The following is an 11,465-nucleotide window of genomic DNA, read 5'->3' on the forward strand; positions in this document are numbered from 1 at the left end:
GGAGCCTTGGTCACCAGATGACTGTGACTTCTCTGCACTGAGGCCCCTGGTCCCAGGATGGCCCCTGCTCTCAGTCTCTTTTCCAGTCTCTTAGTGCCAACTTGTGTTGATTTTGCACCGTGAGCCAAACTTCAGTAGGTAGGAATTAGAGGGGAAGGTTATCACTTACATGAAGAAGTAGAGGCATCAGGGAGGCTAGTCATGGCCCAGAGAATGAAGCCTCCCCACCACATTCCCCAGTAGACTTCACTGGTTCTCAGCGTTCTGGAGACTCCTACATTGTTCCGGTACATTGTTCAATCTACCCTTCCTCACCACACGTTTTTAGCTCTAGGAGTTCCAGAGCCTATGGGGTGAGAATCAAGAAGGGAACATCACCTTGGGTCCGAAATCCAGGCCTGTCTCAGCAGTGGGGGATTGGACCGGTGGGTTTCCCTCAGGCGACGTAAGTAACAGTCTTCCTGCTCCGTCCCCAGATGGCAAGGTCAGCCCCGGCACGTTATCCATAGGAAGCGCTTTAACCGTACCCTCTTTCCCAGCCAACTCTACTGCCATGGTGGACCTCACCAACTCACTTCGAGCATTTATGGATGTCAATGGAGGTGAGTGAGCGAGCTGCTGCTCTACCACCAGCTGCTGTGAAGGTGCTGTCCCAACACAGCATTCAGCTCATTTCAAAAAGGAACAGAAAGGATGCCTGATTTCAGAGGGCTGGGGAGGGGGCTAGAAAAGAAAGCCCTTCTCCTACCCCTACTTTGTGCACATGCATATATGTATAATCAAGATGAAGGGAGAGCAGAGCCAAGTAAAACCTGTGAGAAGAGAAGAAAATCACTTTAGGCAGGTCACCTGGACTTGCAGAATAAAACCAGGAGAAACTTTGCTTCCAAAATCAAGAACACAGGTAGACCTTGATCTCTGTGAACAGAATTTGGTTAGAAAATCTGAGTCTCAAATGACAGACATCGAGGCCCTTCCCTGTAGACAAGCAAGTGGTTTCTCTTTCTTCACCTTTCTAGGACCACTTTACCTAAAGTCAGGCTGCATGAGGCATCTGCACAGGCGGTGCTGGGGCCCATCTCTCACTGCAGATGGCTAGTGAGATGCCCAGCTCCAGATCCTTGTACCACTTTGTACCCTATGCTGTTTGAGAAAAATCACTTGGCTGGATTTTAGAAATGCTAAACTATTTGCTCTATGACCCTCACCTACTTCCAAGTTCCATTTTCCTCCTCAGCTGCTTTTTAATCTTTCTCTTTGGTTAATAGAAATCGAGATAAATATGCTGGATGAGAAGCTTATCAAGTTTCTGGCCTTGCAGAGAATACATCAGCTTTTCCCCTCCCGTGTCCAACCTTCACCAGGCAGTGTCGGGACACATCCGCTGGCTTCTGGAGGGCACCACACAGAAGGTGCGTATGCACACATCTGTCACCACACCATACTGTCAGGTGTCTCCTCTGTGTGAACAGCCATTTTCCCTTGATGGAGAATCTCAGCTTTCAATATTTCAGTTCTCCATGTGTGCCTTTCATGGGCTTAGTAAGCACCATGGGCTTATTTAATAAGCACCATGATTTCCTTTTTCAGAGAGCAGGAACAAAATGTCAAACACAGCTTTCAGATCAGACTCGGGAAATTGAAAATCTGCTGTGACTTTCTTTCATACATGTCCACTTTGAGGTACAGAAAGTAGGGTGCCTTTGGGTACATGTGTGCATTCTGCTCAGCTGTTTTCAAATATGAGAGTTAGAAGGGTTTCCCAGATTTCAAGTTCAAGGTGAGAGACAGAATACTAGTTGGTAGGCCTCCTGGAAATTCCTTCCAAGAGGTTATTTAACTCTGCTTAGAATATCCCTTTAAGCATGAGCCATTGAGAGTCTTACCAGCAGCTTCAGCATCACCTGAGAGCTTGTTAGAAATGCAGGGCTCAGGCCTCTCCTCAGACCTACAGAATCAGCATCTGTGTTCTAACAAGATCCCTAGGCAATTCATGTGCACACTGACACTTGAGAAACACCAGTCTGTGCCTTCTGCGTGGCTTCCCTACAGTATCAGCTGGTATATCCTATAAACCAGCCAGCAGCCCAGGAGCTCAAAGTACTATTGACCTCAAATTCTATGACCCTGTCCAAAGATGGTCCCTCTTACCTGTATTGGAAATGCAGTGGGTTAGGGGAGAGAGCCTCACCTTGAAGCAGCCTAGTGTCAGATGTGAGTTTGGGGAGACAATTCATCCAGTGTGATTATCTTCTCCAGGCTGTGAGCCAAAGGTCCAGGTTCTGTTGGGTTGTCTTTGGGTCTCAGGTTCTGAGTTTCTGAATGATCCTATCCCTATGTTTGTCTTGTAGTGCAAAGAAAGGAGGTACAGGCCCGAGCTGTGTTCTACCCCCTCTTAGGGTTGGGAGGAGCTGTGAACATGCGCTATCGAACCCTCTACATCGGGACAGGTGAGCCAGCTAGGAGAGGCGCTGCATCTGTTCAGTCCCAAAGGCTGATACCCTTGCCCACAGAGGCTAGAAAGAGGTGAGGGAAGCCTCTCCAGGGCTGACTGGTTTAACCCACCAGATACCCATACAAGAGGGGCTAAAAAAGGAAACTCAGTGGCTTCTTTTCCCCTGGCTCAGGCCTTATGCTTTGGGCCCACTGTGGCATCAGGAGAGATGAAAGTCAGCTCTGACTGCTGTGTCAGTGAGGCATGCTGAGCACTACAGGAAGTGTTCATGGAGAAGGTAAATACTTCGTGCCTGGAGGTCTTTGAAAAATAATGGGGCTCATACATACTAGTTAGCCCTAACTCTCCTACAGAGGGACAGACAGATTAGCCCTTAGCCTAGAAATTTCCTTTTCTTTCAGATGATAGTATTTATAAGCCCTGCAGCCCATGTTGTGCTCTCATGGAAATAGTCTGTCCACTTCAGTAGCTTACTATTCCCCTCTGGGCAGCAGCCACATGTTCTAAGGCAGATCAGCTGGCAGGGACAGCCGTTCTTTTTAAGGATTGGGAAAGACATCATTTTCTGTTCAAAATACAAGCAGAGGGCCCTACAAGTGCCTGCCCAGAAGCCAACTCCCTCCCTTCCCTCCTCTCCAACACATATTCCTTAGCTCTGATCTCTGCCTGCCTTCTCCTTGACTCTTGTCACCTTGTAGGAGCTGACATGGACGTGTGCCTTACAAACTATGGTCACTGTAACTATGTGTCCGGGAAACACGCCTGCATATTCTACGATGAGGTGAGAGGTGGGGATGAGGTGGGAGGGAGCTCTCCCAAACCGAGGCCTCTCCCAGGCACTGGGTTTTTGTTTGGTGCCCTGGAGTGAGGGGAAAGATGCTGTGGTCCTCTCCTTTTCTCCCTCCCTGTCATTCCTGGAGAAGAAGAGTCTTGGTGTGAAATGGCATCTTCGCAGGCTTTCCCCAGGAGCAGGGCTGCCATTTCTCCTGTAGTTGGTCCCAGGATCAGCAGGGGAGCCCACCTCCCTAAAGCAGGGGAGGGAGCCAACGTAGAAGGAAGCCAAGTCCTCTGGGTGTGTCCCTTGTCATGTACCAGTGAACATCATTTCAACAGGAGCCAGTGCTTAGGAGGCAGAGTAGAGGGGCAGTGGGAGAGCAGAGGGTGTGGATGCCAAGAAGGCAGGCTTCCCTGAGGAAGTGAGTCTTGAGGCCCCATCTAATTGGATGGTGCAGAGGGGCATGACGGGGAAGGAGAGAGCTCCCCAGGTAGAGCAGCACAGTTTTCTCCATATGTCCTCTCTCCCCTAGCCCCAGGCCCCACGCAGCAGACCACACATCTTATCTTCCCTCCTCCTCCTCAGAATACCAAACATTATGAGCTGTTAAACTACAGTGAGCACGGGACAACGGTGGACAATGTGCTGTATTCATGTGACTTCTCCGAGAAGACCCCGCCAACCCCCCCAAGCAGTATTGTTGCCAAAGTGCAGAGTGTCATCAGTAAGTTGGAGCAGAGGCCTGTGGCTACATTTTTGGACACCTTCTCTAAGGCCCCGGTCATGGTGGCTCTCACTTGCTGCCAGTGACCTGCTGTCTCTTGCCTTCCCAGTCCCATTGGCCATCTTCTCCTGGCTCATGGGCCTATGGAAGGCCACAGAGAAGCAAGTACTGCACACCCGCATATATGTACACAGCTACCTGGGGATTTCAGACTCTACCGCTTCTTTCTGATTGTCCCTCACCCCTAGTCATGCAGCAGTTAGAATGGGAGAGGTGCAGGGGCCAGGCTCTGGTCAGTAGCCCAAATACGCTGGCTGCTTTATATTCCTCTCCTGTGACCATCCCCCTTTTTCCTAGGGCGCTGCCGGCACCGGAAACAGGATGAAGAGCCAAGTGAGGAGGCAGCCATGATGAGCTCCCAGGCCCAGGGGCCACAGCGGAGACCCTGTAACTGCAAAGCCAGCAGCTCAAGCTTGATTGGGGGCAGTGGGGCCGGCTGGGAAGGCACAGCCTTACTGCACCATGGCAGCTACATCAAGCTGGGGTGCCTGCAGTTTGTCTTCAGCATCACTGAGTTTGCGACCAAACAGCCCAAAGGTGATGCCAGCCTGCTGCAAGATGGGGGCTTGGCCGAGAAGCTCTCTCTCAAGCCCCACCAGGGCCCTGTGCTGCGCTCCAATTCCGTTCCCTAGGGCTGGCGGCTCCCCGGTCACCTGCCTGTCCACTCCAACCCGAGACTCCTGCAATGCAAAAATGTACACAAACCAAGCCCGGGTTTTTTCTATACTCCACCAGAAACCCTTCAACTACAATCTTTGCATGAAATGAAGAAAATCTTTTGACTGTTTTTTAAAAATCCTTTTTCTTTTCTCAAGTTCTAGGGGGCATTTGCACATATATTTGTACTCAACATTTCATGGGCAAGCGGCAGACCTGAGCTGAGGAACAGCGTGGGCAGGGAGGGGGAAGGCCAATGGCCTGGACACTTCCTACAACACAAAACCGTTCCCCACCCGCCTCCTGCTCCCTCCCCCTCGCCCACCAGTTGTAAAATAATCAGAAACTTGTTCTATTTTGTGGCAGTGACAATAGTTTTATATTAAAAGAAAAAAATACAGTTTTCATACAGCAAAATCTATACAATATCATTGTTTTATTTAATATAAAGATCGCTACCCACCCTCCTTCCATGGTTCCCACCCTCCAAGTTATTTTCCCTTTCTGCAGCGGTTGCACTACAGGTAGCTACTGTGTATTATGGACAAATGAGAAATGAATTTTTTTTTCTGGCTGTCCATCTATTTTATTTCAAATAAGGAAAAGTGTATTTGGATTTTGTGTAAATACATCTAGTGATGGCATTTTTCAATGTTTTTAAAGACTGTACAGTACTACATGTGGTAGAGCGTTTTCTTCAAATTGTCTATTGTAGCAAAAATGTTTTTGTCGTAAACCTGTTCTGTCTCCTTTTTTTGTTCTCTTGCCACTTCTCTTCCACCCCTGGCTCCCTCTTCACCCACCCCCACAACTAGTACCAATGTACATAGTAATTGTAACGTTTTAGACTTTACAGAAACTTTCCTGTATTCTGTATATAAAAGAACAAAAATACTTCAAATTATGTTTTCTGCCTGTCTGTCCTACCTGTCCTCACCCTTAAGAGGGGACCCTTCCCAAGACCCTGGTGCCAGGCTCACAGAATTAGCCTCATTCCCAGATACTCAGTTCCCAAGGGAAGTCAAGAGAGGTGGTGGTGGAGAAAAGCGAACCTAAGGTGGATGTGGGAAAATAGAAAGGTTGGGGGGCAGCTGCTGAGGGGAACTGTTGTCTGGCTTTATGGTTGACTTCATGGAGTTTAGAAGACTTGATGATCATTTGACATGATCAGATTCTGCAAGAATCCAAGAGTGCAGGTCCCTGCTCCCTTTGGCTCCAGAACATGAAGATGTCAAAGCAGCTGGCAATGAGACCTCTGCATTCTGGACTAGAAGCTCTAACCAAAGGACTTGGGGTCACCTTTGGTTCTGAATGTTTGCTGTCGTTCTAGTAATCTATTCTGGGAGAAGTCCTAACACCTGGATTTGCCCTTTCCCTGTCAGCCTTAGCTGGGCACAGAGCAATTCATTTGTTCAGATACCATTTGATTTCCTCCTCTGTGCCTGGCCTTTGCAAGAACTTGGGGCTTGGTCTAGGCCACTTGCCGTGAGCAACCAGCAGGGTAGATAGGGCCCCTGCCTCTTGGAGCTTAGAATGTAGTGCGGAGCAGTTTGCCAATTCAAACTTCTTTGGGGAACATCATGAAGAAAGGAGAAATCTAACCTAGCATTTCCAAGGCTAACCACACTGCTAGGAACATGGAAGTACCAAACAATGGGTGTTAAAATGCACTGGATTTCTCAGGCAAGGTTCTGGCAAGTTACCTGGCCAGGAATACCCTTTCCAGTGCCTCCTAGCTGTTCCCACCCACCTTGCCATCATAGTTACTTCTTCCATTGAGAAATGGAGCTTCTTTTTTTAACCTATTGCTACCACCTGTGAGAACCATTCCACAGATTAATTTCTTCCTGATTTTACACTCATCTCTTCCTGCTTCTCTGCAGAAATGGAGAGGATAGGAGGCAGAGGCGGGGGTGTAGACACTAATGAATTAGTGAATTCTGACAGCCCTTAACTGATAGTGCCACCCTGAACACTTGCCTTACCTCTCTGGCCTCTGGGAAGAGCAGAGAAGAATCTTAGAACCTGAGGGCTGAATGTGAGGATAAGGAATTGAAGGACTTGTATGTGAAGGGCAAAGCATCCAGGACCCAATTCACTCTCAGATACAACAGCATTTGTGTAGCATCTCCAGAAAGGAAATAATCTGCTACATACACCCAGAGGGCTCACACACAGCCTGCCAGCCCCTTTGGCAAGCCCTCAACTACAGGGCACACACACAAAGGACATGGACAATACTAAGGTGTTCATTCAAGCACGCACATTGGCAGAGTACAGATGTATGTATAGACCTGAGAGGCTCTCCACCCACATGACCCACAAAGACGTAAAGGTGCTCACACAACAAACACCTGAAGGGCACTCCCAGGGACTGCAAGTACACACAGGGCGCTCACAAAGACACACGAAGATCTAGAGGGACGTACCACAACCTGAAGGGTAATTCCAGGGCCCATGGGGACATTACATACCAAAAAAGACAATCACCCACAGAGTACGTGGATGTATGTACATACCGATCAGGCACGCCTAGGGTGCCTGGGCACAGATAGAGCATCTGGAAGGAGTTCGCGCTGGCACACCTAGAGGGCGCTCTCCGGACCCAAAGGCACACACGCACCTAGAGGTTTTCGCACAGGCGCACCCCAAAGACGCCGACGCACGTCTAGGGGGCGCTCGTAGTGCACACACATGCACACTTACCCCTGCCCAAGTTCCCGCGCGCCCCCGCGGCCGCCTGCGGGAGACTGAGGCGCGCTCGGCTTCCTTCCCTGCGGGTGCGGAGCGGATCCGCTGTCGCCGGGCGGCGCTGGACCTGCGCGGGAGCCCGAAGGTGCGGCCAGCATGGAGGCGCTGCTGCTGGGCGCGGGGCTGCTGCTGGGCGCCTACGTGCTTGTCTACTACAATCTGGTGAAGGCCCCGCCATGTGGGGGCATCGCCAGCCTGCGAGGCCGCACGGCCGTGGTCACAGGTGAGTGCCGGAGGGCGGGCGGCGGGGAGGTGGGGGCGGCGGGCCCGGCTTAGCTCCTGCCCGCCTACTGCAGGCGCCAACAGCGGCATCGGGAAGATGACGGCGCTGGAGCTGGCGCGCCGAGGAGCGCGCGTGGTGCTGGCCTGCCGGAGCCGGGAGCGCGGTGAGGCGGCCGCCTTCGACCTCCGCCAGGTGAGGAAGGGCCGGAACGGTGAACGGAGGACAGACACACTGGGACCCAGAGGGTTGTCAACAGTCTCTGAGGCATCAAGCCCCTGAGAGGAGGGTACTACTAGATGCATTAAGTGCAGAAGAGGGGGGGTGCACCAGACCCAAGCTGGGGAGTAGGCTTCCTTGAGGAATTAACTGCTGTTCTAAGATGTTTAGGTTGTAGAAGTTACATTAATGAAGACCGTCGGGAAGGGAAGGACACAGGACAGCATGTGCAGAGACCCTGAGGCCAGAGACCTGGTCTAGTTTAAGAAACTGAACAAAAGGTTTACTGAGAATGGAGCACAGAGTATGGGGAAAAGACAAAATGAAGGAACTGGAGGCCCTGAGCCAGGGCCAGGTTCTGGAGGCCCTCATAGAGCCTATTGCCTATTGAGGAAATTGTATTTTATAGGATGGGCTGTGGAGATCCAACAAAGGGTCCTCAGCAGGTCCTGGACTGTCAAAACAAATAGACTTTTGGAATGAACCCTCCGTGACTGTGTGGTGGCTGGACTGGAAGGGGCAAGAGTGTTGAGAGACCACTGAGACATCTGTTGTAGATTTTAGAGTAACCAATAACAGGCAGAGGGGATGATGATGATAATAATGGAAAGTACCCAGTACACAGTTCTGACCACAAGCCAGGCACTGTTCTAAGTATTTTACATATACTAACTCATTTAAGCCTCACAAGAACTCCATGAGATAGGTACTATTATTATTATTATTATTCTCATTTTACAATGAGAGAAGTGAGGCCCAGAGAGATTAAATATGTTGGCCAAGGTCACACTCTAATAAAATATCTGCATCAAGAACCCACATACTTACCCACTACATTCTGATGCATAGGGGCAGGTGTTAAGTAGGAAGTGGACTCTCAGAATTTGGTGCCTGGGAAGAGGGAGGAGGAGAGAAATGCATGGTGACGAACCCAGTCCTTGCCACTCCACAGGAGAGTGGGAACAATGAGGTCATCTTTATGGCCTTGGACTTGGCCAGTCTGGCCTCCGTACGGGCCTTTGCTACCACCTTCCTGAGCTCTGAGCCACGGCTGGATATCCTCATCCACAATGCTGGTGAGAGGCAGCAGATCCTGGAGGGGGCAGCGGGTGGCCAGGGGCAACTGCCTCCACCAGCCAGGCCTCACCAGTGGCCAGTAGAGATGTGGGAAGGATACCCCTTACCACCATCTCACAGACAAGGACACTGAGGCCTGTGGGGATCTCTCTAGAGAGCAGTTACTCACTCCTAGCCCCTACCCCAGGAATCAGTTCCTGTGGCCGGACCCACGAGCCCTTTAACCTGCTGCTGCGAGTGAACCACATCGGCCCCTTCCTGCTGACACACCTGTTGCTGCCCCGGCTGAAGACATGCGCCCCCAGCCGTGTGGTGGTGGTTTCCTCAGCTGCCCACCGGCGAGGGCGCCTCGACTTCACACGCCTGGACCACCCAGTGGTGGGCTGGCGGCAGGAGCTGAGGGCATATGCCAACAGTAAGCTGGCCAATGTCTTGTTTGCCCGGGAGCTTGCCGCTCAGCTTGAGGGCACTGGTGTCACCTGCTATGCAGCCCACCCAGGTAAGGCCTGGTAGCCACTCTGCTTTGCTTTGATTCCTCCCCTCCCATCCTCACCCCATTCCGTGCTTCCCCCAGCCTCTCATTGAGCCACAGAATCTCAGAACAGGAAGAAAGCATGGTCCAAGGAAAAACCTATTCCTTAGTGGTCTTGGAACTAGTCTCTCCTTGTCTGGGTTCTTTTCACACCACAAGCTTGGTGGCTGACTACTGGGTAGGGTATGGCAATGAATTAGGTCCTGGTTCTGACCCCAAGAGCCGTCCGAGTGACTGAACTGACTATAAAGAGGTAGCGGCTAATAATTACTCATTCATTCAAGAAGTATGTACTGAGTACCTTTTATGCACCAGGCATTTGTCTCAGTGCTAGTAATATAGCAGTGGAAAAATGTAGACTGTAGAGTCTACATTCTAGTTTAGGGGAAGGGGAGATGGCTAATAAATGTATACAATGACAGGTGGTAATAAAGTGCTATGGGGAAAGATAAAACAGGGTAAGGGGAATATGATGAAATAACGGGGTGCTATTTTATATATGGCGGTCAAGGAAAACACACCTGAAAAGGTGACATTTGAGTAGAGGCTGAAGGAGACGAGAGAATGAGCCATATAGCTTTCTGGGGAGAAGAGTATAAAGAACAAAGCAAAGAGCAAGTGTGAAGGTGCTGAGGCAGAAGTGCCTGGTGTGCTTGAGAAAGAATAGGAAGCCTGTTGTGGCAGGAACAAGTGGGAGGGAGAGAGTGGCAAGAAATGAGGTACAGAGTCATCTAGGGTCAAATGGCCTGGTCATGTAGGGTCCGGGGAGCACTGCAAGCATCTTGGCTTAGTCTAAGTGAGTTAACTGATGAGTAAGACCTCTCCCTGCCTTTAGGGAACAGGTTAGAGGACAACAAGATCTGTCCTACCCATATTACCATACTGCATTTTAGATAGTCATTACCTAAGGCTCATTAGTAATTATAAGTGACAATAATAATCACAGCTAATGTTTATCAAGCCTTTATTACACTCCACATCTCTAACATCCAAAACAGTGGCTGGTCTACCATAGGCATTAATAAACAAATGCTTGATGGTTAAACAAAGTACCAGGACTTGACCTAGAAGAAAAGATGGAAACAGACACAACTGTTGGGGACACAGCATGAGCAAAATCTGGAAGATGGGGCTGTACAAGGAGTTTGGGTGGGGAGGAGGAGGTCTGCCCTTGGAAATGAGTGAGGTCACTTTGCCAGGGCCCTGGTTTCCCTGGAACTGACTTCTAGCCCTGTTGCTGTTCTTACCCTGGGCCCTCAGCCACTGCTCTCACTCACCACTCCTTCCTTTCTTCCTATCCACAGGGCCTGTTAACTCAGAGCTGTTCCTGCGCCATGTTCCTGGATGGCTATGCCCACTTTTGCGCCCACTGGCTTGGCTGGTGCTGCGGGCACCAAGAGGGGGTGCCCAGACACCCCTATACTGCGCTCTGCAGGAGGGCATTGAGCCCCTCAGTGGGAGATATTTTGCCAACTGCCGAGTAGAGGAGGTGCCCCCAGCTGCCCGAGATGACTGGGCAGCTCACCGGCTGTGGGAGGCCAGCAAAAAGCTGGCAGGGCTCGGGCCTGGGGAGGATGCTGAACCTGATGAAGACCTGCAGCCTGAGGACCCCGGGACCCCATCTTCTCTCAGCAGCCCCCACCCTGAGGAGTCCACAGTTTCTGAACCTTACCCCAGCCCACAGAGTCCACCAAATGTGTCTAAGATCACAAACCGAATTCAGATTAAAGCTGAACCTGAGCCCCAAGCCTAAACTCCAGGCTGGGATGCTTTCCTTGTACTTGGCCCTTGAAAACCTTAGCTGCATGCCAGACCATGCCCTGGTCACTGAAGGGTTTTTAAGTTTTACGTCCATGGTTACTTGCTGGGGCTTCAGGGTGTGTCTGGACAGTTGTTCCCTGGTGGAAGGAAATAATGGGTCCTTATCTCTTCCTGAAAATAGCAGTGCTCCAGATTGAGAGGTGGGGGTTAATGTGCCAGACACTGCTGCTCGGG

The 11,465-nt window shown here is 50.6% G+C and overlaps 2 protein-coding genes and 1 long non-coding RNA gene across 3 annotated transcripts in view; 2 read left to right on the plus strand and 1 right to left on the minus strand.

Annotated features, from left to right (window-relative positions):
* Positions 1-5,572, plus strand: part of PHF12 (PHD finger protein 12) — a 38,304-nt gene extending 32,732 nt beyond the window's left edge. The window contains exons 10-15 of the mRNA XM_036889837.2: positions 477-602; positions 1,269-1,412; positions 2,352-2,450; positions 3,154-3,236; positions 3,816-3,954; positions 4,312-5,572. Coding sequence (XP_036745732.2) covers positions 477-602; positions 1,269-1,412; positions 2,352-2,450; positions 3,154-3,236; positions 3,816-3,954; positions 4,312-4,646 — 926 coding nt within the window. The 3' untranslated portion in view covers positions 4,647-5,572. The remainder of the gene's footprint in view (positions 1-476; positions 603-1,268; positions 1,413-2,351; positions 2,451-3,153; positions 3,237-3,815; positions 3,955-4,311) is intronic.
* Positions 5,573-7,360: 1,788 nt separating this feature from the next.
* Positions 7,361-11,224, plus strand: DHRS13 (dehydrogenase/reductase 13). The gene is made up of 5 exons (XM_036889767.2): positions 7,361-7,645; positions 7,719-7,837; positions 8,814-8,937; positions 9,126-9,437; positions 10,775-11,224. Exons 1-5 carry the CDS (start codon positions 7,519-7,521, stop codon positions 11,221-11,223), a joined length of 1,131 nt encoding a protein of 376 aa, XP_036745662.1. The 5' UTR covers positions 7,361-7,518; the 3' UTR covers position 11,224.
* On the minus strand, positions 10,415-11,369 carry LOC130683466 (uncharacterized). Its single transcript, XR_008997226.1, has 2 exons — positions 11,320-11,369; positions 10,415-10,534 (listed from the first exon to the last, which is right to left on the minus strand). It is a non-coding gene; the product is annotated as an uncharacterized LOC130683466 (long non-coding RNA).
* Positions 11,370-11,465: the final 96 nt, after the last annotated feature.

This window comes from Manis pentadactyla, chromosome 4 (genome assembly GCF_030020395.1).
Source record: "Manis pentadactyla isolate mManPen7 chromosome 4, mManPen7.hap1, whole genome shotgun sequence".
Lineage (NCBI taxonomy): Eukaryota > Metazoa > Chordata > Mammalia > Pholidota > Manidae > Manis > Manis pentadactyla.

Bases quoted from the DNA above. Each gene is read 5' to 3' on its own strand.
- DHRS13 (XM_036889767.2), top strand. From the start codon at position 7,519: ATGGAGGCGCTGCTGCTGGGCGCGGGGCTGCTGCTGGGCGCCTACGTG. The intron at 7,646-7,718 runs GTGAGTGCCGGA...CGCCTACTGCAG, and splicing joins CCGCACGGCCGTGGTCACAG to GCGCCAACAGCGGCATCGGG. The intron at 7,838-8,813 runs GTGAGGAAGGGC...GCCACTCCACAG, and splicing joins CCGCCTTCGACCTCCGCCAG to GAGAGTGGGAACAATGAGGT.